Source organism: Fusarium falciforme, chromosome 11 (genome assembly GCF_026873545.1).
Source record: "Fusarium falciforme chromosome 11, complete sequence".
In the NCBI taxonomy this organism is placed as follows: domain Eukaryota; kingdom Fungi; phylum Ascomycota; class Sordariomycetes; order Hypocreales; family Nectriaceae; genus Fusarium; species Fusarium falciforme.
Genome location: NC_070554.1, coordinates 1836211 through 1863178, shown reverse-complemented (window position 1 = coordinate 1863178; position 26968 = coordinate 1836211). Strand labels below are relative to the sequence as shown.

Here is a 26968-nt window from a genome sequence, read left to right as displayed (position 1 = left end):
GTCGGCCTCAGGAGTGTGTAACAAGAATAACTAGGTCGGGCCTGATGATTAGGTAATTAAGAGCAAGCCCATCAAGATGTGCTTGTCCGTACTGGCAGAATAAAAGATGGGATAAATACCTACCTGGATGTTGAAATCAAGCCTTCGGTCGAGTTTTGAGAGTATCAGGAGAGAAACAGCCAATTGACTTGTGATTCATTTCTTTCTTGGAACAAGAATAGTAAATAAGTAACATTGCAAGATGCTTTTAGGAATATTTGTAGCTTTGGAATAATCTCGCATTTTTGCAACAGATGCCACCCGAGTAGCTTGGACAGTTCTCTTCAATACTGCGAATCAATCATCGGGCAGAAAGAACGCCTAGAAAGACCAACTTGATTTTCCGAAGAGGACAAAGAGGGATAAAGAGCACATAGTCCATCGAAAAGGTGGCATTTAATATAATCTTAGTACGAAGGAACCCCCAACACCCATCTCAGACACGAAAATGTGACAATTTTGGACTGTGTAATCTGATGATCCCTCCAGCCCATCTTTTTCTATGAATTCCAAACTTCCAAGCCCTTGGCTCTGCATTCAACGCATCTGCCCACCTCCTATTCCCTTATCTTGCAGTCTCGTGAGGCCTCCGATGGCGTTAACAGCCTCAGGCGGGGTAGCACGTGACTGGCGAACAACCTCCAGGCATCAGTCCATGACTGGCTTGTCATCCTTACAACTCCCTTGGTCGCCCACAAATCATCCATAGCTCTTTCTACAGACGCGAAAATCCCATGTCTATCGCACACTGCGCCCTGTGTGGCTTGAATATTCCTTCCAACAATTCCTCCCTCTGGACCAGCAAGTTCCGAGCGGGTTGGTGTTCAACTGCCTGGCTCATGATCTCTACTGACCGGGACCAGTCTACACCGATAAGGAAAACTGGAACCAAACTAGACTTTCTGGCGTTGGTACTATCAATAATGATGGAGCAAAAGCTCCCAGGGATTCCAAGCGTCGCTTTGACGATGACGACATCCAGCCGACAGACTTGATCACGATAGATTTAGCCACCAGGTGTTTCAACAAGTTCATAGGCCCCAACCCATCTGCCCAAGAGCCGGGATTCTGGGGCTTTGGGTTCCATGCGAGCTGTTGGGGTATCCTTACACACCTCTTCCAGCCTAGCCTCAACCACCTTCTGCAAGCGTGCCTCTCTTTCCCACTCAGAGACCGTGGCATCCTTGACTGGGGACACACCTATGGCGGAGCGATAGTAATCAAAGAGGACGATGGTCTGCCTATGCTGCTCCCACGGTACTTCAGGGGAGCCAACACAATGGACCCTATGCGTCAAGACCCTTTCAACCTTTCTGCGATACTAGAGCTGGCAAGATCTGCGATACCCGAGCACCCGATTGATAAGACCAGCGCAATCGAGGTCTCTTGCCAGGCCTCAGGGGTTGATCCCTTCAACTCATTACCACCCGAGCTCATTGCGGCGATTCTAGAGTTCGTGCCATCTCGTTATGTGCTATGCGTGAAGCTTGCCTCACGTCCGTTCGCTGCTTGCCCGTTGACAGAATCGTTTTGGGCGTCACGGTTTCTCGAGGGGAATGATTTTCACCATGTGTTTGAGGTGTGGAAGTCAAAGCCCAAGTCTTGGGCAAGTATGCACCAAGCTTTGAGGGGTATCAGACATCATCGCAAACTACTTAGCCGAAAGCGTGTCTGGGATCTATCTCTGAAATTGCGAGATCTATTGGATCAGTTGATGCCAATATGTCATGGAGATTCTTTGCGCAGCTATTTTGAACCAGTTGGAAACCATGATCACCTGGACTGGCAAGTTGCAAGTCGAGGTCTTGCAAGACCGGAGGACGAGTTCAGGCAAGGTACTAGGTCTCTTCAAACTCGAGTTATCGACATCCCCCAAGATGTTCAGGAGGTCTTCATCAGCTTCGTCCAGCTTAGCCTCGGCGAGTTCGTCTCTGGGATCCGATTCCAACGTCAGAATGGGGAAGACGTACGAATTGGGTACTCGGAGGCTAGTCGAGAATTTCCTCTTGGTATTCCATCTGGCCTTGAAATTCGTGGTTTGTTTTTGGCGTTTAGTGAAATGGGCGTTCAAGCCATCTCCGCGCTGATGGAAGACGACACTCATTCTCCTTGGAGAGGCACAGAACAGGGTCTTCCCAAAATGCGGTTGAGTACGATGTTTAGACTGACCGCACTGAAAGGAGAGTTTGATGTCTGTATACCCTATCCACGATCACATTTTCCGTACAGCAACGCTAACTAATTACTTGTCACATCCAGGCCTTCAAGCTGGTGGCCCTTAGCATCCCTATAATCTCTGCCAACAAGATTCCACCCCAGGGGACACACTTATGGGATGATATCCCGCCAGATCACCTCTATCTCAATGGAAGCGACGACGACTTTCCCAAGACTGACTATCGGCACATCCCTCTGCCATACTCTACCGTGTACTTTGGTGGTGCTTACGGACAAGACCTGACCCAGCTCGTGCAAATCAGGTGGACTTTTTATATCGATGTGATTTCTGCTCTGCAGTTCATCTACACGGATCCCTCAAAGAACAAGTATTTTGGAGGAAGAGATCCTTTTGCAGAATCTGGAAGAGAGAGGAGACCTACAAATGTTCGGGATAATGAACAGCTCTTCTCTATCGACGGACCAGCTGGGGAACTCATCACATCGATCGAGGTGCAAGGCGGCAAGGACCGAGTCGAGGGCATGACTGTAAGTGTGTTACTCCCCTGGGCTAATGGGTAACTGACCATGTGCCAAACAGCTCAAAACCAACTTTGGAAGAAAGGTTACGTTCCCCCAGAATTATTTGAGGGGCGGCTCCGCCTGGACAGTCATTGAACCTGAGGGTGATGTGATTGTCGGGTTCTATTCTGTTGTTGTGAGTCCCTTGCAACTTACACTATGGAACTGAGTGGTCACTAACAATGTTCAGGAACGCGGCTTGAGGAATGTCGGCTTAATGTCTATGAATGGATCTGCTGCAAACAGACACCCAGATATACGAGCAGTGAGTAATACAACTTTCCAAGGTTAATATCGTGTAGGTAGCTTACATGGAACTGTTCTACAGCCGAATTGCTCCATTTTGTGAGACAATCCTGTACAGATCATTCACATTGGCAAAGCAAAGAAGGAGGGAGCCCGAACGGGCGTCAAGTAACATCAAACGATTCACCAAATCGTGGATTAGGCTAGACATAACTATTGTACAGGGATCATCACGGCGTATTCCATGACAAAAGAAGACTGATATCTACTCGAATCCACGAGGAGACTGTTGGTCCCGGAAGAAAGAGGCTAGAAGAGTGAAACAGGTCGTGCCTTAGGCAGAGGCGACGCACTGGGAGTACCAAGGGTTCTGCTCCTTGCAGGTGTAGCCAGAGACGCAGGTGGTGGCACCGGTCCAGCCCTGGCCACCGCATCGCTGGTAGGCACCAGCAGCAGAGGAAGAGTCGGAACCGCTGGAAGGCTGAGCAGAGGGCTGAGCAGCGGAGGGCTTAGCCGAAGGCTGGGATCCGGAGCCGGCGGTGGTGGCAGGCTTGGCACTAGTGGGCTGCGCGTCCTCAGGGTCAGCCTCGCACTCCTCCTCCTCATCTTCAGTTGCAACGGGGGTGTTCACCTCAGTAGTGGCGGGCTTGTTGGAGGGAACAGCAGCGGCCTGAGAAGAGGAAGCCTTGGGGACCTCGGCGGCGGCGGAAGAAGGCGACTGGGCGGCGACGGAAGAGGGCTTGATCGACTGGACAACGGTGGTCTGGGGCTTGCTGGCGGCAACACTGGTCTGAGCACCGGCGGAAGCAGACTGGGAGGCGACGGGAGAAGCGCTGGCGGCCTTGCTGGGGGAGGTGGAACCGGAACCGGAGCTGGCTTCCTCGCCACCCTCGAAGGTGGTGCCGATGGGACCGAACTTGATGTTGGAGAAGCTGACCTTGGAGTTGGGAGCCTCGGCTTCGACCTCCTTGGGAACACCAGAGTCAGTAGAGCAGGTTCCGCGCTTGGCACCAGCACCAGTAGCATCAACGGGGTAGGTCGAGTCGAGCCAGAGAAGGTTGGCCTTGTGCTGTTGAATAGTTAGCATCACCTTGCATCAGACAGTGTATCTCTATGAAAACTCACGTCGTCCCACAGACTCATGGTCAGGACCATGGGGGCAGCAAGAGCATCGCTCATCTGGGAGAAGCCACCCTTGGCAACAAAGTCGTCATCATCGCCAAAGGCCTTCTTCTGGGCAGAGCAGAACTCCTCAGTGACCGAGTTGCCGGCGTTGTTGGCGACCTTGGACTCGGGGTTGCCAATGACCTTGCCGTTCTGGACATAGAAGCGCTTGATCTCGGAGAGACCACCACTGCTTCCCTTGATGAACTGAGTGACAACAGTAACCTTCTTGGTGGTGTCGACAGTGAACTCGGAGCCGGGTCCGTAGAATGTCTCGTTACCCTGGCGGAAGGGGTTGAAGTCACAGCCATCGGGGTCGCAGGTGCCGGCGTAGCGGGTCTTGGAGTAAGTTCCGCCACAGTTGTCGCCCTCACATGTGTGGTAGGTGAGGGTCTTGCAAGGGTGAGGAGTATAGGCAGTAGAGATGTCGTTGGCTTCCCAGATATCCATCTCAGGGCAGCAAGCACCGAGGTTGCCGGTTCCCGAGTTGGGGTCAGTCTCGGAGGGGGTCCAGTTCTCGACGTTGGCCTCGCCGTTGATGAACTTGACGTCGCGGGCACACTGAGCATCACAGTAACCAGTGCCGTACTTGGCGCCAGCCTTGTTGCCGTCGCTCTTGGCCTTGCCACCGTCCTCGTCCATGGAGACAAAGTACAGGGCACCGTTGACACCGCAGCTGATCTGAGAGACGTCGACGTCAAAGGTGAACTCGTTGCCGAGCAGAGAGAACATCTGGTAGGTCTCGTCGTCCTCCATGAGATACAGGCGGCTACCGACGTTAGTAGCGTAAGCGCCCTTAGTGACGAAGCTCAGGCTAAGCTGGTCACCGCTGGTAGTCACACCATAGGTGGAAGCATAGTCGGCGCCGTCAACGCAGCACTTCTCTGCGCAAGTCTTGCCGTCGGGGCAGATGGAGGTGTCCCACTTGTTACCGGTGTAGCAGTTGGTGCTACCCTCGACGGTGTGAGTCCATCGCCAGTTGGCGTCGACGACGACCGAGCCGGAAACCTCGGTGCAGCCGCTCTCGGTACACTTGGACCAGGTCAGGGGTGGGTGAGTCTCTTGAGTCGAGGTGCAGGCCTGCTGCGCGCGAACACTGGCGATCAACGCCGTAGCGAGCGAGATAGCGCGGTACATTTTGAAGGAGTGTAAAGGGTTGGAAGTGTTAGAAAGGAATGTAAATGGTGGGTAAAAGAAAGAAGGTAAGGAACGAAAGCGCCAGGCTTGTGGTTCAAATGAAGGTGAGATCCGTGATGTGATGATGAGGAATAGATGCCATCTGGAGGCGAAGCATAGAACTTATATAGCCTCACTCTAATCTGTGAACCACTTGAGCGGGTTTTGGATTCCCCATCGTATCTCGCTCATATTCCCGCATTCCTCGGTAAGCGGCCCGAAATGTTGGGATCATCAGCCTGGATCCCATGGACCTCTCACCCGTATCTTACCACGGAAGTATTCCAGCAACCGGAGCCTCGCTCAGGGACTCACAAATGGGCTCAGAAGTGGCGTGGACACTGCAATCTGCTGAGAGAACCTCACGATTCCGGTGAGGGGGCCAACCCTTCATAGTTCCAGAGGTTCTCGATCTTGGGATCCTGATTAATTACTCCGTGGCGCACTCGACGAGATTTGGAGAGCTATCAGAGCGTGGAATGGGTGGATAGTGAGCCCAATGTCGCCTGTTTGTGATGATATTGAGCGTGGTCTGTGGTGAGCGTTGTCACAGGGGAGGACTCTGATTGGAGGCATTTCTATGCTTGTCGAGATGGTGGGCTGTCAACTTGCAGGGGTTCTCCTGAAACAGGGACCGCTCTGACAGGCCGGGGCTTGTTCCTGCATCGTCTCGTGGTCTGAAGAAGGGATGAATTTTGGTTTAAATGGTGGATGTCGCCCAAGATCAGATCGACAGAGTCTTGACATGAATGACACAGAGGCTAGTCGACATGATGGTTGCCAACGAACATGCCGTCGTTTGTAGAGACATGGGTGTTGATTGGTCTTTGAGATACTGTTATTTCTTGTCGATCATTGCACACTCAAACTCTTAATAGTTTGATTGAAAGCACTTGAAACAGTCACTGAAAGCATATTGCTTTCAAGTCTGAATCTAGATAGTTACACATTCCATCATCACCTGACTCTCAAAGGATCACGCTGCTGCCTGTTCCGGATTAATTCAAACACCGAAGATGGCGTCGCACACTGACCACCAGCCTTTCATTTCCCAGGTGACGCGGCATTTGACTTGAACGCTTCTAAAGACAAACTCAGCAAACATGTCGGAAGAGGAAGTGCCCAGCCAAGAACTCTTTTTCCGTTCGTACAATGAATCTTCCCCAATTACTGTCGTGCTCCTCCATGGCCTCTTTTCTTGCAGCCTCGAGTGGGAACACGTCGTGCCTCATCTGAAAAACTATCATGTCATAGTCCCCGACCTCCCCAAGCATTCCCAGTCGCGAAATATTGGCCCATTCTCACTAGGCTTGGCTGCGGACAGTGTCGCAAATCTCATCAACAATCATGCGCACGATGGAAAAGCCCACGTCGTCGGCCTATCGCTAGGCGGCTTTGTCACCATGGAACTCATCCACCGCCATCCAACCCTTGTCAACTCTGCCTTTGTTACCGGATCGGCACCCTTTTTGCCTTGGCAAGTCTGGGCGGCAAAGCGACCGAGCTTGCTACACTATGGCCTCTCGTTTGTGCACTCTACCGGACTCTACGCGTTTATGGTGTGGAAGGCCGGCTTCAAGAGCCATGGAGAGTTGTCAAAGGAGATTGTTGCCAACAATGACTGGAACTTGGTAAACGATGCGTACGGTGAGCTCGCTGAGTGGCAGCAGGATGCTGTTAAGAGAGTTGCTGCGCAAGATAAGCGGATCCTGGTGGCTGGCGGCGATCAAGGTGACAACCTTGAGGGCACAAAACAACTGGCTCTCGATCTTCAACGCCAAGGAAGTACCGATGGCAAAAAGAGCTGCGCTTGTGTGGTCAAGGGCGCCACTCACGCATGGGATTTACAGTTTCCAGAACTTTTTGCTGATGGGATCAAAGCCTGGATTGAAGAACGGCCTTTGCCCGAGGGTTTTGAGAGTCTGCTATAGGGTTGCTGGAAGAGATCGCCCTGCTGGGCTGGGCTGTGGAGCTGGACAGGGATTTTGCGACTGATCGGCGCACCAAGTTTGGTGTGGTAATGAAACATTGACCTGATAAGATAAGATCATCTGCTTGATCGCCTCATAACATTCAATACACTCCCCGATTCACTGAGTTTTTGTAATCTTCTGGCTAGGTGATATTCGCATTTGCAGCCAGGTCTTCATGCGTCCTCATATACAAAATGGTATTGCAAGATAAAAGATCAACCATATGTGTGCTCGTTCAGGTAAAAATAGCCGCGACTAATGCAGTTTATGCATTCTCAAGTCATATTTAAAATAATAAGGTTTCGATAGAACGTTTTCATGGCGGTGGGGTAAAAAACATAAGCTAAGAGACAAATGAAGGGGGAGAGACATGGCGATCACGAAACCTACGCTCAAGGTTGCTTGGGACGAATACGACAAATACGTATTTGTAAGAAGAGGCGTATGTACGACCAAGGACCAGCAGGGGAGCCGGGCTTGGCAAGTGTCGGTCGGTGTGGGTTAAAATTGCAGTGAAATATTTCTGCCAACAATTGCCACAAAGCGGTTTTTTGACTTTTATAATCAACTCAAGGGGAAAAATCTTAAAAGAAATAATTAGTGCACTCAAGTAAATGTTATTTTCTAATGTATAAAAAATTAAAGATCATAGTCTTCACCTAATAGAATACTCTGCTATATCGACTCAGAATATTCAGTACGAACCGTGGGTCCTCAAAAGTTGACTCCTGTCTGAATGCCGGCTAAATGTCGTGGCTAGATACCCTCGGGTCTCGGGGGAATGGAGAGCGAGCCTCAAGAGGCATGGTTCACGTTTGTATATATGAGTCGACATTATTTCATTAAAGGAAATCTACTTCGCGTGTCCCGTCAATTCTAACTCGCTTTCAACCTCGTCTGCAACTATTAGCCATCAACATGGCATCTGTTGATATCGATGCCATCTTGGCCAACCTGTCTCTCGAAGAAAAGGTTCACCTCCTGCCGGTTATGGTGCCTTTCAACTCAGCTCAGGACTAACACGTGAACTAGATTTCATTACTAGCTGGCGGCGATGTATGGTTGACCGTACCAATTCCAGACAAAGGAGTTCCCTGTGTCAAGGTACCTGAAAGTCTTCTCGAATGCCCAAGTCCTCCTGCCTGATTCTCTACAGACAACCGATGGTCCAAACGGTGCCCGGGGCAGCAAAATCAAGGACGGAAAAAGTGCAGCCTGCTTTCCCGCTGCTTGCAGCGTGGCCTCGACATTTGACGTCGACATTGCCCGCCGTATCGGTGTAGCCTTGGGTGAGGAGACACTGACAAAGGGGGCTCGTTGCCTCCTAGCCCCGACTGTTTGCATCCACAGACATCCGCTTGGAGGTCGCAATTTTGAAAGCTTCTCGGAGGATCCTTTCTTAACTGGTCAGATGGGCATCGCCAATGTCATTGGGCTCCAATCCACTGGCGTGTCCGCCACTGTCAAGCACTTTGCCGTGAATGAGCAAGAAACGCAACGTCTCAATGTTAACGCCGTTATCGCTGAACGGCCCCTTCGTGAGATCTACCTCAAGCCATTCGAGCTCATCGTCAAGAACGCCAACCCGTGGGCCATCATGACGGCATACAACAAGATCAACGGACACCACGCCGATTCCAACGAGTACTTGCTGAAGAAAGTTCTCCGTGGTGACTGGGGCTGGACTGATGGCTTGGTCATGAGTGATTGGGGCGGCGTTAATTCCACGGCCGAGTCGATCAATGCTGGCGTGGATCTTGAGATGCCAGGACCAGCGCGTTGGAGGAAACCAGAAGTTGTGCTTGAAGCTGTCAAGCAAGGCAAACTGACCGAAGAAACCATCACCGACAGAGCTCGAAACGTGCTTACCTTCCTTAAGCAACTGAATGCCTTCGAAAACCCGATCTGGAGCGTTCCAGAGGAACACGCCATCGTCAACCCCCAACACTCGGCTCTTATCCGTGAAGCCGGCGCCAAAGGCATCGTGCTTCTCAAGAACGAAAATGACTGCTTGCCTTTGACGAAAGGAAAGGTGCAGGGCAAGAGGATCGCTCTACTTGGCTACGCGAAGGAGTGCCTTGCTCACGGCGGCGGGAGCGCGTCAGTCAAGCCGCATTATAGGGTCACTCCGTGGGACGCCTTCCACGAGGCCTTTAAGGGCCAGGACGTGGAGTTTGTTTATTCGAAAGGTATTAAATCGCTGTCAGGTCTCAGTACTTGTTTTGACATGGCTAGGTGTACATACGTTTCGTCAACTCCCTCTTCTCGTCGACCACATTCTCGATCTTGAGGGGAACCCTGGCTTCACTTACCACATCTATGAACCTGGCAACTCGACGCCCACCAAGATAATTCACGGTTATGACAAGTCTGAGATGTCGCTCTTGGATGGACACATTCTCCACAACGTCGAGATAGATCTCATCGGCACATTCCACCCTCCCGAGACAACCAGCTACTACCTCACTTTATCCAGCCTGGGTCCATCTCAACTGTTCATCAACGACGAGCTTATACTCGAGCAAAAGGCCAATTGTTCAGACGCAATGGGCTTCCTGTTTGGAGGGGTCCCAGTCCCCAAAGTCCGCGTCCCCATGGAAGCTGGCAAGGTGTACATCATCCGAGTTCATGCTTCACCACCCGTCCCCGATGGAGAAAAGGATCTTGGCTTTCTGGAGGGCCAGGTAGGAGTGCGCTTAGGCTTCATGCCCTCAACGGAGCATGACGCCGATATCTTGTCTGAAGCTATCGACCTTGCCAAATCAAGCGACTACTCCATCATCTTTACCGGAAACGACCCAGCATGGGAGACTGAAGGCCAAGACCAAGCAAGCTTCCATCTACCCAAGGACGGCGGCCAAGACCGCCTCGTCTCCGCTATCGCAGGTGTATGCCACAAAACGATCGTTGTGAACAGCACAGGCGTCGCGGTGGCTTTTCCCTGGCTTCATCAAGTCCAAAGTCTCCTCCAGACGTGGTTCCCAGGCCAAGAAGCCGGAAACTCCATCGTCGACGTTCTGACGGGCGCGCAAAATCCCGAAGGCCATCTGACATGTACGTTCCCAAAGAGACTCCACGACTGTCCTGCGTACGGCAACTTTCCCGGGGACAAGCACAGCACCCACGGCTTGGAGGTCAAATACGAGGAGGGAGTGTTCGTGGGATATCGTCACTTTGATAGGTTACCAGCTGATGCAGTCAACTTTCCGTTTGGCTTCGGCTTATCATATACGACCTTTGGCTTTGAAGAGTTTACTGTGAGTAAGCAATCTGGAGACATGTTTACAGTTCAACTCCGGGTACGAAACACTGGAGCTGTCAAGGGTGCGACGGCGGTGCAGATTTATGTTGGCAGCAAGAACCTATCTCTCAGCAACCCTATCAAGGTTCTTGCCGGGCTGAAAAAGGTTACTCTGGAGCCAGGATCGTCCACCATGGTCGAAATTCTTGTTGAGGCGCGTGACTTTGCCTTCTGGGATGAGGAAACTCATGGATGGGTTGTTGAGGCTGGGGAGTACGAATTCAGCGTCGGCAGATCGTCCAGAGAGCTTGTGGCAAAGTCGGTGGTTCAGCTTGATCACAAGGCCTTTGCACCTTGAGACTTTTACTAAATTATTTTCATCCATCTTTGTATATGGGAGAAGGCTTGTTCGAGGTCGTAATACTCATAAAGACTGCATTCTTTCAGTTAGCACGAGGTTTCTCCGCTCGATTCACAGAAAATTTTAAAAAGCTCTGTCATCAAAGAAGCTTTCAAAGCGTCCGAGAATGGGATGATGGGAACCATGCCTGCTGACTTTGCCAAGCACAAGCGGTCGCGAGGAGTCGTCCCAGGCACAGTCCACTCTCGCATCTCGATACGATTAATCGTATTCACGACTTGTTGGACCAAGGACCCACTAAACTCGGTGCAATTCAAACCGAGACCAGCTTCCCCAAGCTCCAAAACCATGACGAGCCTTACATTTTGGAGCAGACATGTACTTGGTGCTCCAACTGAGCTGATACGATCTTGATTATCATTGCCCAATAAAACAAAATGCCATGTAGCGTTGAGTAGCGACTCAAGTCGTCGAATTAAAGTTCTCCTATCATCATCTTATCTGTCTACCTTCACATGCATATGGGAATGCAAGTGCCAAAACTATCTATAGAATTGAACTACATCCCAGCTTATTCCACCCTAAGTGCTAATTCCTAAGGCGCTCAGCATCCTTCATCCATCACATGAATTCAGTCGCAGTCCACAAGTCAAGATAGACGACATTATTAAACAGTCTCGACGACATCCTCGGTCGGGCCTGATTTGGCGTTCATGTGAGCAGTAGCGGTGACGTTGACCTGATCTCCATCGAAGATCTGACTGACTTCCTCAAGGGTTCGACCAGCAGTCTCAGGGAACAAGAAATAAACGAGCACCAGCCAGACGCAGAGCATGACGATCCAGACAATGTAATACTTCCACTCGAGAGCTTCCATAGCGACAGGGTTGGCGAAGCCGTTGAAGAGACCAGCTCCGTAGGTGAAGATTTGCTCAATGGTGTAACCCTTGGCACGGAGTGTGTAAGGCATGATCTCGAGGATATATGTGGGCAGGACCGGGCCGATGCTGAGGTTGTAGAAGAGCTGGAAGACAAAAATCATGGCGACAACGCCGATGCCCAGACTTCCATCCTCAAAGTTGCGCTGCTGGTTGATGGATGAGAGAACAGTCCAGATCAGGTAGGCAGATGCCATGCCAGCGAAGCCTGCCAGCAGAATAGTCCTGCGCCCAAAGCGGAGGATGCCTGTAGCGCCGATGATAGCGATACCGTAGCAGAAGATGGTGAGACCGCCATTGATTAAGTTCTGGCGCTCGGGATCCTCAATGCCGATGCTTCGAAGGACGATGACCAGGTAGAAGGAGACGAGACCGTTACCGGACCACTGAGCAGAGAGACCCAGAATGATGGCAATTGCGAGACGCCAGCGGTTTCCCTCTGATGCTTTTGTTAGCATGCGAGCTGCATAAAGTAAACTCTGGCACTTACTGGTCGAGAAAAAGTCGAGGTATGACTTTGTGTTTTGAAGCTTCTCAAGCTCGATAGCAGCTTCAATCTCCGCCATTTCGTATCGCACAAGTGGCGACACATCCGCATCCGTATTCTCACCAGCATGGTAGCGGTTTAGAACCTTTCTCGCCTCCTCCAGCTTTCCGTGGCTCACTAGCCATCGGGGCGATTCAGGCACCAGGTAGATGAAGCAGCCTTGGTAAAGCGAAGGGATGCACTGCAGCAGAGAGGGAATCTTCCAGCTCCAGCTGTTGCTCATTTTGAAAGTGCCGTAAGTACTCCAAGCTGCAACAATTGCTCCAAGGAACTAGAAATGGCTGTTAGTGCCATTCACTCTTGAAGGGGGATGTGGCATACCCAGGTCGTAGAAGCAAACGAAGTGATGAAGGGTCGATGCGTAGGATAAGACAGCTCTGCCATGAGCGGGTTGGCGGCAACTCCAACCATTCCAGTGCCGAAGCCTACGAAAAAGCGGCCGGCCAGGAAAAGGTCCAGGTTGGTGGCAGCCGTCTGAAGAGCTGTCCCTAGAAGGGCAAGCAACGAGCCAACAAACACAGGAAGCCGGCGGCCAAAGCGATCAGCAACGTAGGGGACGATTGGCAAGCATACAACGGCGCCAATGATCTGCATGGTGTTGAGGACACCGAGGCGGGCCCCGGTAGGGTTGTCAAAGTCTGCGAATGTCAGCTTCCATCGACAACACCACGATTTGAACTCACCAGAAATCCAAACTGGAACAGATTGTAACCCATTCATCATGCTTGAGTCGAATCCGATGAGATATCCCGTCATCATTGGCACTGAAAGCAAAAGGTTGAGCTTGACCAGGTGTGGTGTCTTCCACCATGGCTGTGTTCGTTGCGGCAGAACACTGCTCAAGTCGGTATAGTGGGTCGTTCCTCCCACATTTTCAGATGCAGAAGTAAGCTTGGGTGCCATCTTAGACTGAGGGAAATGCGCTTGCTCAGTATCGTTGTCGAAATGGTCAGTTGGTGAACCTGGAACCTCTGATGAGACAATGTGGAGATACTGGGCCAAGAGGCAGCTGGATGATTTTATAGAAGAGACACTGTGCATTTCGAAGTCTTTCTTGAGCCTCTAACATGTTCATAACCGATGCAACGAGATCCAGTCTCGTTCTCTGATACCCCGAACCATTTACTAACACTTCATAACGGGAACATGGTATCCATGCCATCAACCAACTTCTAGCTCGAGCCTAAGTCCCAACAACACCCTCCACATGACTCGACCACGTTAGAGTCGTGCGCTTTGACAGTAGCGAGCTTATTCAAGTGGAGCGGAAGGATGGGGTAGTGCGTGGATCTGCATCATGACCCCATGGGGGTTCGGGGTTGGTGTCGACCGAATTAAACGTATTCAATACGGAAAATCGGCATTAGCCTAAACGATTGCAGCGACTTGGCGGAGGTGCACACCCAGCACTGGGTTCGATGCAGGCACAAAACCCGTCACGCCGTTCGTTATTCAGAGGTCGAGATTCTACACTCACAGTTTTACCCATTCAGCCCCAGTCGAGTTCCTCTCCAAAAATGGCCAATGAGACGTCCCCCACCTGTGTCAACCCCATTCTCTGGGAAGACTTGCCAGATATGGAAGTCATCCGCGTCGACAACGTCTACTACATGAGCGCGTCATCTTTTCACTTTTCACCTGGTGCACCACTTCTTCGGTCATACAATCTTGTAGACTGGGAATACATCGGCCACTCGGTCCCAGACCTGGCTGCGTTTAGCCCTAAGTTCCGCCTCGATGGCAAGAATGCTCTCGGCTACATCAAGGGTGTTTGGGCTTCGACTCTCAAATATCGAAAGAGTAGCGGCTTGTTTTACTGGTATGGCGCTATTCAGGGAACCAATGAGACCTTCATCTACACGGCCAAGAACCCCAGTGGCCCATGGACCGCACATCCTCCTATTGAGCACTACTACTACGACTGCGGTGTGCTCATTGATGAAGATGACTCTTTTTACATGGCCTACGGAACAAAGACGATTCACGTTGCCAAACTGTCCGCTGACGGGCTCAAGCAAGTTTCGACTCAAGTAAGTGCTAAACTTGCGTGTTCTGAAGAAATAGACGTTGACTCGCATGATTCCAGCCGGTACACGAGTCGGAGCATTTTCTCGAAGGGGCCCGAATGTACAACATCAAGGGCAAGTACTACATCTGGCTGACGAAGCCTTGGGCTGGACAATACGTTCTCAAGTCCGATACGGGACCCCTAGGGCCATACGAGTGTCGCAACGTCGTTGGCAGCATTCGGGCCCCAGTTCCAGGTGCCGGACCACCACACCAAGGAGGTCTGGTAGAGACGGCAGACGGCAAGTGGTACTACATGGCCTTCATCGATGCTTTCCCCGCTGGTCGCATCCCCGTCCTGGCACCTGTCGAGTTTGACAGCGAGGGCTGGCCAAGTATTGTGGCCGATTACCCTGACGAGAGTGGACAATGGCGGGTGGAATACCCTCCTGCTGTTGAGCACTGCCACGCCGAGAAGCCTAAGACATGCTGGAGAGAGCATTCCTTCACCGGCGAGCTGGAACATTGCTGGGAGTGGAATCAAAGCCCTGACAACTCCAAGTGGAGCATTCAAAGCAATCAGCTGGTCCTCGAAACTGCCGCAGTCACAGACTGCCTCTACCTGGCGCCCAACACCCTCACCCATCGGACCCTGGGGCCAAGCAGCACGGCTACCTTTTGTGTGAACTGGGCCAAGCTCAAGGATGGAGATAGAGCTGGTGCATCAATCTTTCGCGATCACAGTGCATATATTGGCATTCATATGGACGGCGACAAGGCCAACTTGGTGTACGTTGACGATCTGACACTTGGGCCTGTTGGGAAATTGGTCAACTGGCTGGACGGTCGACCAGTTGCAGGAGACTGGGGAGTCACCTCAAAGGGCTCTGTCAAAGCCGAGACACCATTGACGCAGCGACGACTTTGGTTGCGAGTCCACGTCAACGTCGCAGCTGCATGCGTTGACGGATATGAGAAGGAGCCCAGAGAAGCGACATTCGAGTATAGCGTCGACGGCGCCACCTTTAAACGCTTTGGTCCTGTTTTTACGCTCGTCAATGCGGGTGATGGCTGGATTGGCTATCGTTTTGCTGTGTTTAACTTTGCGACCAAAACGTTGGGAGGACAGCTGACTGTGGAATCCTGCGCGATTGAGAAGTGAGCGACTGCATATAAATGCGCTTGCGCTACGTAGACATCTTACATACTAAGAGTTTACTTCATTTAATCTCACAGCTTAGATTCATTGAGCAGTGTCCTGTCAAAATAGTGGTTGAGGCGTAGGGGGCAAAGGGTGTCTCACGGAGGAGGTCTTTGCGGGAGCGACTTATCCATTTCTCGGGCTTTTTCCAAGAAATTTGTGCAATACCTGCCCTGTCATAGATTGACTCTATGCCTATTCAATTTGTGAATATTTCAAATACTGGCTTAAGACTCACCCGCAGTGCGTGATCTCTCTCAACGCAATGAAGGAGCAAGACCGAAATACGCGTATTCTATGGGTGGGTCCAAAAAAGTACGTACAGGCTCCATATTGAGCGCCACCGAGCGGGAGGTTGTTGAGCTCGACCAATGAGAGGGCTTCATACCCGCCTTCTGACGGTACCTAACTCCAGGTCTAACGTTAGTCCCAGGCAAACGTTAGCCTCTGATTGGCGGTACTCTGACGGTTGGGTCGGTACGTACCGTAAAAATATGCGGACCGTTAGGTGAGGATTTACCCTAAAGTCGAAACCGAGGATTACGAGAATGAGAAATGCGAGGCAATGGGTTCACTTTGGGTATGGGAAGTGTTGATTATATTTGTGTAGAACTGAATGAGATTTTTGGGCCTACCTGAGAGCGTGTGCTATTGAATGCCGCCCCTGTTGAGCCGTTAACATCCGCCCTGGTGAGTTGAGCGCATTTATAAGTCGAGAGCCAAGAGGACAACTCCTCACAACATATGGAAATTCGTAAAACTTCTTGGATGAGCGGATATTCGGCTTGGCATACATTCAGTGGTGTAGTTATGATTTGGGAAATTGAAGTGCCGGGGCACCGTCTTCGCTCTAAGGTACGGTGATCTTACCCAACGAAAGCATCTTGGTCTGTCCGGCCCTGGTGGAAGAACGAGAACCCATCGCCAGCTAATTCTTGCTTGGTCAATTTTAGTATGACTTGGAAACTGTGTAACTAACTCCGATAGCTCCAGGACAAATTGAGGTTCTGCGTCGTCGTAGCTGGCTGGGACGCTCAGTTGTGGGCTGACACCAGGGGCAGGTGGCGCCCTCCAACTACGAGTGCAAGCAGCCAAGAGCCGCCGCAATGGCATGAATGCAGAGTTTCTGCGGAGATTGAGAATACCAGAGAGCTTGTAAAGCACCAGGGCCCTGGTTTCATATCGCGAAGGCCTGCTGCTCTCACGCTTGTGTTTCTGTGCGCTACTTGGTGGCAACTAGGGTAAATTATTCATTGGGTTTGGCGTCAGCATTTCCATGACATCCGGCTGAATCGCATCTCACATTCGCCGCAATGGCTCTGCACCAGGGATACTGGTATTGGAGCGCATGAAGCCTTATCTGCCTGCCACAAGTTCCTGGACCATGGACCTGGTACGCCATGTTTCCGTGACACGGACTCGGGACAACTTCTGCATGGGCAGCATCTCTGTGCTTACTCCTCCATTGGCTACCATACGTCCCAGCCAAGAGGGATTTGGACAGGACTGGCTTAGCTTTCGGCCAAATAGTCGTATTTCGACACGACAAATCGGTTCATTTGTGCCCGAAAGTCACCCCATGGGGCTCGAGCCAGCGATCAGGGGTTCCCCGCCCCCGGCTGAACGCGAGCAGAATCCTCGTCGTCTGACCCAGAGCATACAGCACAGGCAGGCTTGCGAGTATTCTTGAAAATGTCAAGGATGCGATATCACTTAATATCCGGGGCGTTCAAAGATTCTTTGCCACCCCATCTTTAGCTTGCCGTGGAGATAAGCACGTCTGGCATGATTCTCCACGGCACTTGTGATGGGTCTTGAGAATATTGGTATTTTTACATCAAGCCAAGAAATCTGTGGACCGTCTGATCTCTAACGTGTTGAAATCAAGATGAGCCTCAACATCCCTGGTATCGTGGTAATGGGGTTCATCCAAACGTTCAAATCCCTTGCCCTCCAACGGGTATGGCACAGAAGACATTTTTACTATAGAAACTCACCAAGAAGCGTAAAATATAGAAGTAGAAATACAAAAGACACCGATGCCCCCTTACTGCTTCATCCAAGCAGGAACAGCTATAATGCCCACCATCTCATTTACAGTTTCATCCCACAACATCTTTTGAATCCGCTGTCCTTCATCACTCCCCAGAAAGTCAGAAGGCGTGTCAATGGTCATATCTCCTAATAGCTTCCCATGAGTTTCGGTCCCAACCACCACCGCCGCATTGAGGGCAATCCAACCCGCTTTCTTGGGCGACCGTGCTGACAATGCTTTCACAACCTTCATGAAAGCTCTCATGTGAAAGGGGAGTACGTCGGTCATGCCTGTGTCTACAAGGCCGGGGCAGAAGCTGTTGATAATGAACTTGTCTGGGATATAGGGCTTGGCGAGCTCGAGCTGGGAGAATACGCAGAGGACCTCGCTGTCGGCGTACCTCCCAAGTGTGTCGATTCCGTCATAGGTATCGATGTGTTTGAGGATTTGTTTGTTCTTTCCAAGAGGAATCTTGCGAGCCAAAGGAGTCAGAGTGTTCTGTCGACTGCCAGTCCAAGTGACCCTTGTCGGTTTTCCAGTCCTTGTCGCTGTGGCTTCAAGAATAGATAGGAGAGCGAGTGTGAGACCGACATGGACAGATAGTTGACCTGCATGTTCTTCTCATACCCTGAGCTTGCGGGTTCCTTGTGTAAAGTGCCGATTCCCGCATTTGCCATTACCAGGTGTAGATCCTGGAATGAGGACGTGAAATCTTTTGTTGAATTACACCAAGAAGATCAACGAACTAGAACAACAGCAGCCGGGGATGACGTTTTTGACAATCAGAACGTGTGGAATAATAGGACATATAACAAAAGCCATACGCAGAGAATTAAAACTTGACAATTGGTTCAAAGATTTAAGTAACACTAGAAAGTAAATACGAAGCGCTATCTTTACTAAATAAATGAATCTACCGTGCTATACAGCAAAGGACCGAGCATTCCCAGTTTCCGCTATCTGCCACCATACAGAACATGGTCCTTGGCAAGATACGAGCCCCTCCTCTCGTGCTCTATGAGAAATTGAAGCAATTCGTCTCCCCTCTGTTTCACGCGGAGAGGCCAATCTTGACCGTTATCCTCATTCAACCACCTCCGCAACTCCTTGATCCCACCAGCGTCGTACCTGACCATGGTCTCAGCCACGTCCATGACTTGGACCAATTCATCGTCCGTCCAAACTTCACGTGTGAGTCCCGACGGGTCCTGCAGCCAGAGCAGCCAGGGCGTGAATACGCTGTCTCCAAGCCGAGGATTGGCCCCGGACCTCAAAAGCAGCGAGACGCCTTCGGGTGAAGGGCGGCTTCTTGTAGCTAGGCGGAATAGTGACTTGAATTCGAGCGACAATAACGGAGGACAGCCGCATGCAGGCATTTTGGAACCGTTGAGCGTCAAAAACTCGGGATTCCTTATCATGTATTCTCGGGCACCGACGTCAGCGGCTAGGAGGAGAGCCGAGTGCAGATAATTCCTCGTTGTGGTATCCGGCACGGGAGGGCAAGCTTGAGCCAGAAATGAGAGATCCTCATCTTTGAGTTTATCTCTGCAAGCGTTCAGCTCGCTCAGGAAGTGAGGTAACTGCCCGAAGAAGGACATTTGCGACTCGGTGTTGCCCATCTGAACCCAAAAGAGGCCACTGCGAAGAACTTCAGACAACTGTTCCTGAATTATTTCAGCAATCATGCCCTCTTCCTGTTTCAGTTCAAAAACGTAAAGCATCATAAGATAAAGGTCTCTCGCCGATAGGTCTGTAGCCACGGTCCGTCCTTGAGGGTTCACCTTCAAGCAATCGCGCTCCCATACCGACTCATCACTCAAATACTCAAAGACGGTGCGATGCATGAACACTACATTTCCACCTACGAGGAAATCATCCTCACTTGAAGCCCCTGGGTTGTCAGCATCGACATGGTTCGAATTCGACTGAGTCTCCAGAAGCCCACCACACCGACTGCGTAGCCGCCCTTCAAGTATGGCACAGAGATCTATCTTGTCCTGCATAGAGAGATCCACGATGCTACTTGCAGAAATTTCCGAGTCGTCAATGAGTGCAAGGGCGAGTGTGCTCATGTATGCGAGGGCCGGGCAATCCGGGTTTGTCGAGGCTCGTTGGCTTTCGTAGCACAGACGCAGCAAGTAAGCCCCCTGGTGTTTATATCGTTGATTGATTTTGGCGAGCATGAGATCAAAGAGATCCTCAAGTTCCGGTGGCAGCTCGTCTACCCTCCTCCGAAGTTCTGGTAACCGATCACAATCTTCGAATCCAGATAGAAGTGATCGACATGCCAGAACGACCCAGAGAAACACTCCAGATGACTTGTTGACCAGGTCTTCCATCATGCCCTTTGCTCCCTCAGGAGATCGCTTGAGAAGCCGCTTTATGTACTGGTGGCCGCCAATAACATCCTCCACATACGCCCTGATGTCCTTCCGCGTGAGGTCTTGCAAGTGCAGCTTGGGAAGGTTCTCGTATGCAGCCACACAAGCCGGGATAGGCCGGCTCGAGACAAGGACTTTGATGTGACTGGAGCGACCGAGCTCTTGGATCAGCGAAATGCTTTCCCGAATGTTGCCTTCAAACTCATCAAGCCCGTCTATGAATATGCAAGACTTGCCCATGGTAGGTTCGCTTGTGAGTACCCGGAAAGCATATCGAATCTCTGACAGCGATGGCAAACTCGGGTTGTTGTGGGTTTCTTTGAGTTCTTTGACCATACCCGGTAGCGCTTGGTGAATGAGAGACGGATTGGGCTTCAACAGTTGATACAAAAGTGCCCGTGATAGCCCCTCAAAAGACTTTTGCTCCTGGGTGCCGAGATTGAAGAAGAAAAAGTCGACCAGCGTGTACGAGCCTGCGCCAGACCACTCTCGGAGAAGACTACGGGTGCGTTCTTGTGAATTAAGATACTTCATAAGAGTCGACTTGCCGCTCCCAGCCTTGCCAGATATCCAGTATATGCCATGTTGGGGATCTTGTCGGAGCCACTGGGATAAGTCATCCCAGCGAGCCTCACCTTTGGGCGGATAGAGAGCCCACTTGAGGGTATCAAGATGTGCTTCGGCAACATCTTCCCTCCTATCATGGATCTTCCTGAACCAGAGTCGGCTGAGTATTATCTCCTCACAGGTGCGAGATATGCTTCGCTGAGTTGACTCAGAAATGAGTTTGTGTGAGTCTCGGGAGGCTTCAAGCAACAGCTTGAGGTCCGGCAACCCGCGAATAGTCTTCACGTCGTCATCGGCCATATTCCGAAGGGAGGGTTGTCCACGAGTAACCGGCGTGAGCTTATCGAGGCTCGCGATGAAATCAGCCAGATCCCTGACAAGGCCCTCAAACTTTTGCTTGTCACGAACAACCCAGCGGGTCCTGGTGCGAAAACTTTTGTCGTTGTGCTGCGAGATTCGCTTCTTAAAATCTTCGTATTGGCCGTTGAACACTCTCATACGCCAGGCGCTGATTGAGGGGATGGAGGTGATCTCTGAGACAGGCTCTTGATCGTCCTCCTGGGAGAGACCATACTTGCTTTTCAAAGCGGAAGCATCCGTCAACAAGAGTCGAATGCAGCTTAAGATCTGACCGATAGCTTCCTGGATGTGAACTTGATCGAGACATGGGTCGTAGTCGTATTGGCGCAAGAGACCCACTCGATCAGTCCACTGAAGGAGAAGGGCCTTTTGTATGTCGAATTTAATCTCCAAGATCTCGTAGTCTCGCCCCAGGCCACGGGAGTCGGCCAAGAGACCGAAGAGATCGATGGTGTCCTTGAAAGCGCCGATGAGGCCTGCGACCCCGACGGCCCCGAGTGCGAGCCCTGCGACCTCGGCCATTTGATACCTGTTGTCTAGCTCGCTCCCAGGAAAGTTGGGCGTGGATTGAAATGCTATGGAGCAATGTTCAACTTGAGGTCCAACGCTTACGCATATTGAGGCGCAAGGTGACAGGCATCCCCTCACGCTGCAAAATTCAATAATGAGTGTGTGGCTTGGACTTCATGCAGGTATTTGAATATCCGCCAAAGCAATCATGCGATTTTTTAATCAACGTTAATCTGCAGACATTGTTGGATTCCCTTCAAACGCGAGGGAATCCTTGCACGCACCTTGCCTAATAGGACGGCCGTTATTATGAGCTTGGATAAAAATGATGACGAAGAAACTCGAACCGAGCAAGACGAGTTGATTCGCGGTTTAAGTTTATGGGGCCTCATAGGAGGAATATTATAACCTGTGGTTATTGGATATCCTGGATCATAGAGGATGAGGTGTGTGTTATTGTTGCCTGTCACCCCTGATTATTTGAGCTGAGGCCTCTAACGTTACAGTATTCCAGCTGTTGAGGGAGGAGTCGGCAGCAGGTTAGTTAGGAACAAGCGAGGCTGGGGTACACCGTACTCGCATGAGTCCCTGTGTACTAAATGTGAATATTTGGTATGTCTGAAACCCGTCTTTCGTAAAAGTAGTGACGTCTCCAAAGAGTCATCGGCCACAATAAAAAACGAACCGTCAAACTCTTCAAATGAGGTCATGTTACGATGGTTCTCTGTTCAAGGGGCCCTGGTACGATGGATCCTTTGGCGGGCCCGGTTATGTGGCTTACGTGCATACTGCTGCCTACCTATGCTTACCCCTACAGGCAATTGGCGCACCACAATTGTCTCATGCCACGACCTTAACCCTTCTCTTGATATGACATCGCCTTGTTGAGTCAGCATCATGTTTCTCTACGATCACCTTTCACGAGATGAGTCGGAAATCAGGCTTGTTCGTTTCCACGAACACTCTAGTTCTAAGCCTGGTTTTTCGCTCGAGCTGCACCATGCCTCCATGAGCGAGACCAGCTATTCAGCTCTATCCTACGTCTGGGGAGACGTCTCAGACACGGTCGAGATTAGCGTCAATGGCTCCTCCCTTAAAATTAGTCGCAATCTCCATGCTGGACTTGAGCAACTGCGAGAAAATGGCGTTCGCGACTGGCTCTGGATCGACTCAATATGCATTCAGCAGTCTGATCTCGATGAAAAGAGCTATCAAGTTGGCCTAATGCGAGCCATCTTTAGCAATGCAGATCGCGTGTACTCTTGGTTAGGTCCAGGCTCAAATGGGAGTGATGCAGCAATGGACTTTATCTCTCGCATCGGCCCAACAGCCATGAAGTTTGAAGGATTTGATTTACTGCCCAGGGATGACAGGGTCATTGCTTACCTCAATAATCCAGCTTCCTACAATGATTCTACAGGGAATGATGGCAACGTCTTGGGATATGCACATCTTATACACGATATCCTCCACCAGCCAGATCTACGAGGCAAAGATCATGGTGACGAGGGTCTCGCCGCCGGGATTCAGGGCCTGATGGAAAGAGACTACTGGCATCGGATCTGGATCAATCAAGAAGTTGCTCTTGCGAAAGAGGTCATCATCGTGTGCGGCACCAGAACTATGCCGTTGAGAATTCTTGAAGCTACTCTGAGCGTCATCGATGCTTGCTATGCTCGCTATCGCTTTCACAGCCCCGAAACGAGAGACTTTGGCAGGGGCTTGCACAGTAACTTTTCCTACAATTTGGCTATGGAAACACGTTCTCGGAAGCTTCGTGGGCACCAGATATACCTAGACGACCTCCTCTTTCACCATATGGACCCTCCAGATCGTCCATTTTACTCGGCTACAGACCCTAGAGATATTGTCTTTGGGCTACTGGGCGTCACTACGGACAACGATCGTCTGGGTATTCAGGTAGACTACAGAGCGAGCATGGCTGAAGTGTTTACTGCCACGACGAGAGCATTTATAGAAAACGATGGCAGGTACTGGGGATCGTACAAGCTCGACAGCTGCGTTCCAAAGGAGCAGTGTGATGATGGCTTGCCTTCATGGGTCCCCGACTGGCGAGATATGGGGAAAAATGGAATCTCGGAAGACCCAATCAACATGTCGATACAATTCGACGCGACTCAAGGAGTTCCGGTGCCTCCTGTTCCTCGAACTAGCACCGATGACAGCCTCGGAATTCTTCGCCGCCATGGGTGCCAGGTTGATATCATTACAGAAGTCATGCAGCCACGCAAAGAGACTTGTGGAACAGACCGCCCAGCTATGGATCTCTCAAACACGGACCCTCGACTACAGTCGATTTGTGATTTCATGAATCTTGGAACTGAAATCGGCCCTGGAGAGGACTACATATGGCGAGTCCTCCTGGCGCCCCATTGGTACAGGAGAATAAATGCCTCCATGAGCAAAGACATTGCTACTTTGGTCCGAAAGATTATGCGCCGGAGTCCTATTGACACCGATCAGTTGACTTCAGAACAGACAAACTTTATCCATGATTTACGAGATTTCTGGAATAAGCCCCCTGAGGTCGATGACGTTTCCGCCCAGCTTGCTAATGCTCGCAAGAGACTCCAAGAGCACGAGAAACTTTTCAACTACTCTAGGACTCTCTTCAAGACACCTAAGAGCATGCTTGGGCTCGGATACAAGATGGTTCGACCTGGTGATTTGGTTACTTTGCTCTGGGGAGTGAAGTCGCCAATCATCTTACGACCGCGAGTTGGCGGAGGGTTTACTTATGTGGGAGATGCGTATATCGATGGAATTATGCATGGGGAGTTTCTAGAAACCCAGCCTGTTGACGAGGAATTTGAGATTTATTGAGCATCGGGAAGGACGGATGGTGGCGGTTGTAGATGAAGGTACAAAGCCGGTTTCTAGAGAGTCGGGGGCTTGCTACATATACGTGCGCATTTCAAAACTTGGAAAGACTCTCAAGCTGCCTCTGAGATCATTGAAAGTCATCTTGGGGGGAACCCTCATGGACCGCATCCAATGGCAGTAAGCTCAACAGCCCAGCTGGTATTCAACCTAGCAGCTCCAGATGGAGATGATGAAACGATATTCGACACGGAAAACATCAGTGTATCGAAATCGGCTGTAATTGTATTGGGCATATATCTAGCCGGGACAAGTACTCACAATCACACTTGAGAGAGTTGAGTTTCAGCATTAACGATGTGGTACGACAAAGTGCTTGATCCAAGGTCGGCAGAAATTCTTGTCGTTTACGAAGTGGCCATGCCAATACACTTAGGCACATCTAGTACCAGATGTTCTCTGTAACTTTGGGCTGATCTGGCGCACGTGTTGAAGAAATCTCAACTCAAACTTCTTTTGCGCGACATGACTTTACTTTTCTTTTCGAGCAATGCGAATGGGCTCCTTAAAATAAGCGCGAGCACTAAAGTTTAGCGCGCGCTAAGCCCCAATCGGGTTATGTTCTTGAAAAGTTGTGCCCGCTGCCAATGAGAGCGGCCTGATGGTCTAGTGGTAGTAAGTCAACTGTTCTCGCTTCACGAGACTCATAATTAACAAGTTTCCAGGGATTTGCGTTTCGGGATAACTCCCTGCTCTTTCAGAGAGAATATGCAAGGTCCCGGGTTCAATCCCCGGTTAGGCCCTTTTTTTGTTTTATTTTTATAGGATTTTTCAGAGATTTAAATCGCCTTATTACTTCACGCTCTTAAGGAAGAGGTCCCCTTTCGTGATAGCAGCTGCTATATTTCTCTTTAGAGGTTTTTTACTATTTAAAAAGATATATATTATACATAGTTTCTCTGAATTGTTTAGTAACCATAGAGTTGCTCTTGCCTACTCCCTATCCCAACATATAACATCTTCCACAAACACTCTACCACGTACTGGAATATAAGACTCGTGTTACCATGTATAACGACCTGGCTGTAGTTGTATTTGAAATGTCATTTATGAGCCCTCCTTGTATTTTTCTTCGTCCGTTCCTATGTCTTCGCGCTTTGCCGATGTCTCAGCTGTTTCCATGGCAGCATACGCATCTCCGGCTTCTTTTCGAAGGTGTGCATCCAAAGCCTCGGTATCTCGGAAGACAGCGAGTCTGTCCTTCCATAGTTGCCATCTCAGAGAACACAGTCCACCTGTTCCTTTGTATCTGCGCCGTAACCTCAGTCCCTCTTTCTTGGGAAGCATCCATAACGGCCCGCCTCCACCACCGCGAACCTCCTCATCTCGTCCGTAAAAGATATGAGCTGCATGAATCATCCAAGCCGCAGCAGCCTTGATATCATATTCGTTGACTGCGGCAGGGTCCTCGTTTATCACGTCTGGGGCACCCCAGACAAACGTCATGGTGCCTTCCAGCCCATCGACCATGGCCCAGAGAAAGTACATCTCGGTGGAAAGATTTAGCAGTGATGTAACCCTTGCCGCGAAGGCGTTGAGATTAAGCTTCCGCTGCTTTCGGTATTCTTCTCCCGAAGCAGGTAGATCAGCTTGCAGGCAAAACTGTTAGCTGCGTTGTTTGTGGATAAGAGAACTTACAGTCACCAAAGGTATCGTAAAAATGTGCAGCCACAGTCTCTCTTAGGTTCTCCCAGAGAGGGCCAGCATGATCAACAGTTTCGCCCCATCCCGCTTTGAATGTCACTATCCTAGGAGGCAACTCGTCGAGCGCCTGAACAACTGCTGCCAAAAGGTCCTGGTCTTGACTATCATAGGGAATTTGGCGAGCTAGCGGATGAAACAATTCCCAAAAAAGGGCAAGAAAAATTGCCGGGTCCGATTCAACGGTGCAAAGAGAGTCCAAGGCCTTGGCGGCTTGGACGGGTGTCGACTTGGCGGCGAGCACTGAATTGAGAATGCCGACTACGTCGTCGGCAAAGTCTGGTGCGTTTTCGACCTCAACCTTGAGCTGGACGGACGACATTGTGTCTTATCCTTTGGGTCCGGCGGAATGATTACACAATTAGGTTCAGGATTAAGAGAGGTCGGTGCTTTGTAAATGATAGTATCAATGCTGCTCGAAGGATCCGGCGAATGAGTAATACTGAAGTGGATTATGCATTTAACGGATACCACCATTCTCTCTGCCTGGGTCATTGGGTCCCATATTGGTTGGCTGTGCGAGCAGGTGTGGCTATGCATTCAGGTTGTGTTTTGGCCTGAAACTCGAGGGTACTCAAAGTTGCTAATTAGACGCTCTTGTGATTTTGAGACTCGTTGATGGTCTTGATTGGCTATTTCTCAACAAGAAAAAGGTGCGTTAATATTGTGGTTGTCAAAATATAACCTTATAGAGCGGTGTTGACTTCATCTAAGTGATGATGCCGTTTCCTCTGAGACTTCAAGAAGTCTTCAGGTTCTTTGTCACCATCGTGTTGAAGTGCCGGGGTGCACTTGATGAAAATCACATTTACTCTTCGTCCAGAGACACCGGCACCCAGACCAAGAAAAAAATGGCATACTGTAGGGAGGCAACGAGAACT

The 26968-nt window shown here is 50.5% G+C and overlaps 8 protein-coding genes and 1 pseudogene across 9 annotated transcripts, besides 1 other annotated feature; 5 read left to right on the top strand and 4 right to left on the bottom strand.

Annotated features, from left to right (window-relative positions):
• Nucleotides 1–773: 773 nt before the first annotated feature.
• On the top strand, nt 774–3127 carry NCS54_01354300 (Hypothetical protein; the record flags this gene model as incomplete). Its single annotated transcript, XM_053158731.1, has 6 exons — nt 774–855; nt 903–2005; nt 2299–2745; nt 2798–2914; nt 2969–3043; nt 3107–3127. The coding sequence occupies 6 exons, from the start codon at nt 774–776 to the stop codon at nt 3125–3127; spliced, it is 1845 nt and encodes a 614-aa protein (XP_053014706.1).
• Nucleotides 3128–3358: 231 nt separating this feature from the next.
• On the bottom strand, nt 3359–5325 carry NCS54_01354200 (Glucanase; the record flags this gene model as incomplete). The annotated part of the gene is made up of 2 exons (XM_053158730.1): nt 3359–4093; nt 4150–5325. 2 exons carry the CDS (start codon nt 5323–5325, stop codon nt 3359–3361), a joined length of 1911 nt encoding a protein of 636 aa, XP_053014705.1.
• A 1142-nt stretch (nt 5326–6467) lies between these two features.
• On the top strand, nt 6468–7295 carry NCS54_01354100 (AB hydrolase-1 domain-containing protein; the record flags this gene model as incomplete). The annotated part of the gene is made up of 1 exon (XM_053158729.1): nt 6468–7295. The coding sequence occupies one exon, from the start codon at nt 6468–6470 to the stop codon at nt 7293–7295; it is 828 nt and encodes a 275-aa protein (XP_053014704.1).
• A 960-nt stretch (nt 7296–8255) lies between these two features.
• On the top strand, nt 8256–10936 carry NCS54_01354000 (Beta-glucosidase; the record flags this gene model as incomplete). The annotated part of the gene is made up of 3 exons (XM_053158728.1): nt 8256–8309; nt 8419–9526; nt 9573–10936. The coding sequence occupies 3 exons, from the start codon at nt 8256–8258 to the stop codon at nt 10934–10936; spliced, it is 2526 nt and encodes an 841-aa protein (XP_053014703.1).
• A 670-nt stretch (nt 10937–11606) lies between these two features.
• On the bottom strand, nt 11607–13327 carry NCS54_01353900 (MFS domain-containing protein; the record flags this gene model as incomplete). Its single annotated transcript, XM_053158727.1, has 4 exons — nt 11607–12316; nt 12368–12695; nt 12746–13062; nt 13108–13327. 4 exons carry the CDS (start codon nt 13325–13327, stop codon nt 11607–11609), a joined length of 1575 nt encoding a protein of 524 aa, XP_053014702.1.
• Nucleotides 13328–13917: 590 nt separating this feature from the next.
• NCS54_01353800 lies at nt 13918–15593 on the top strand (annotated as a pseudogene). The gene is made up of 2 exons: nt 13918–14454; nt 14511–15593.
• Nucleotides 13918–15593: a sequence feature.
• Nucleotides 15594–17679: 2086 nt separating this feature from the next.
• Nucleotides 17680–21497, bottom strand: NCS54_01353700 (Hypothetical protein; the record flags this gene model as incomplete). Its single annotated transcript, XM_053158726.1, has 2 exons — nt 17680–18172; nt 18796–21497. 2 exons carry the CDS (start codon nt 21495–21497, stop codon nt 17680–17682), a joined length of 3195 nt encoding a protein of 1064 aa, XP_053014701.1.
• Nucleotides 21498–22382: 885 nt separating this feature from the next.
• NCS54_01353600 (HET domain-containing protein) lies at nt 22383–24329 on the top strand (the record flags this gene model as incomplete). The annotated part of the gene is made up of 1 exon (XM_053158725.1): nt 22383–24329. One exon carries the CDS (start codon nt 22383–22385, stop codon nt 24327–24329), a length of 1947 nt encoding a protein of 648 aa, XP_053014700.1.
• A 1104-nt stretch (nt 24330–25433) lies between these two features.
• NCS54_01353500 (Hypothetical protein) lies at nt 25434–26409 on the bottom strand (the record flags this gene model as incomplete). The annotated part of the gene is made up of 2 exons (XM_053158724.1): nt 25434–25975; nt 26025–26409. The coding sequence occupies 2 exons, from the start codon at nt 26407–26409 to the stop codon at nt 25434–25436; spliced, it is 927 nt and encodes a 308-aa protein (XP_053014699.1).
• Between the last annotated feature and the right edge of the window lie 559 nt (nt 26410–26968).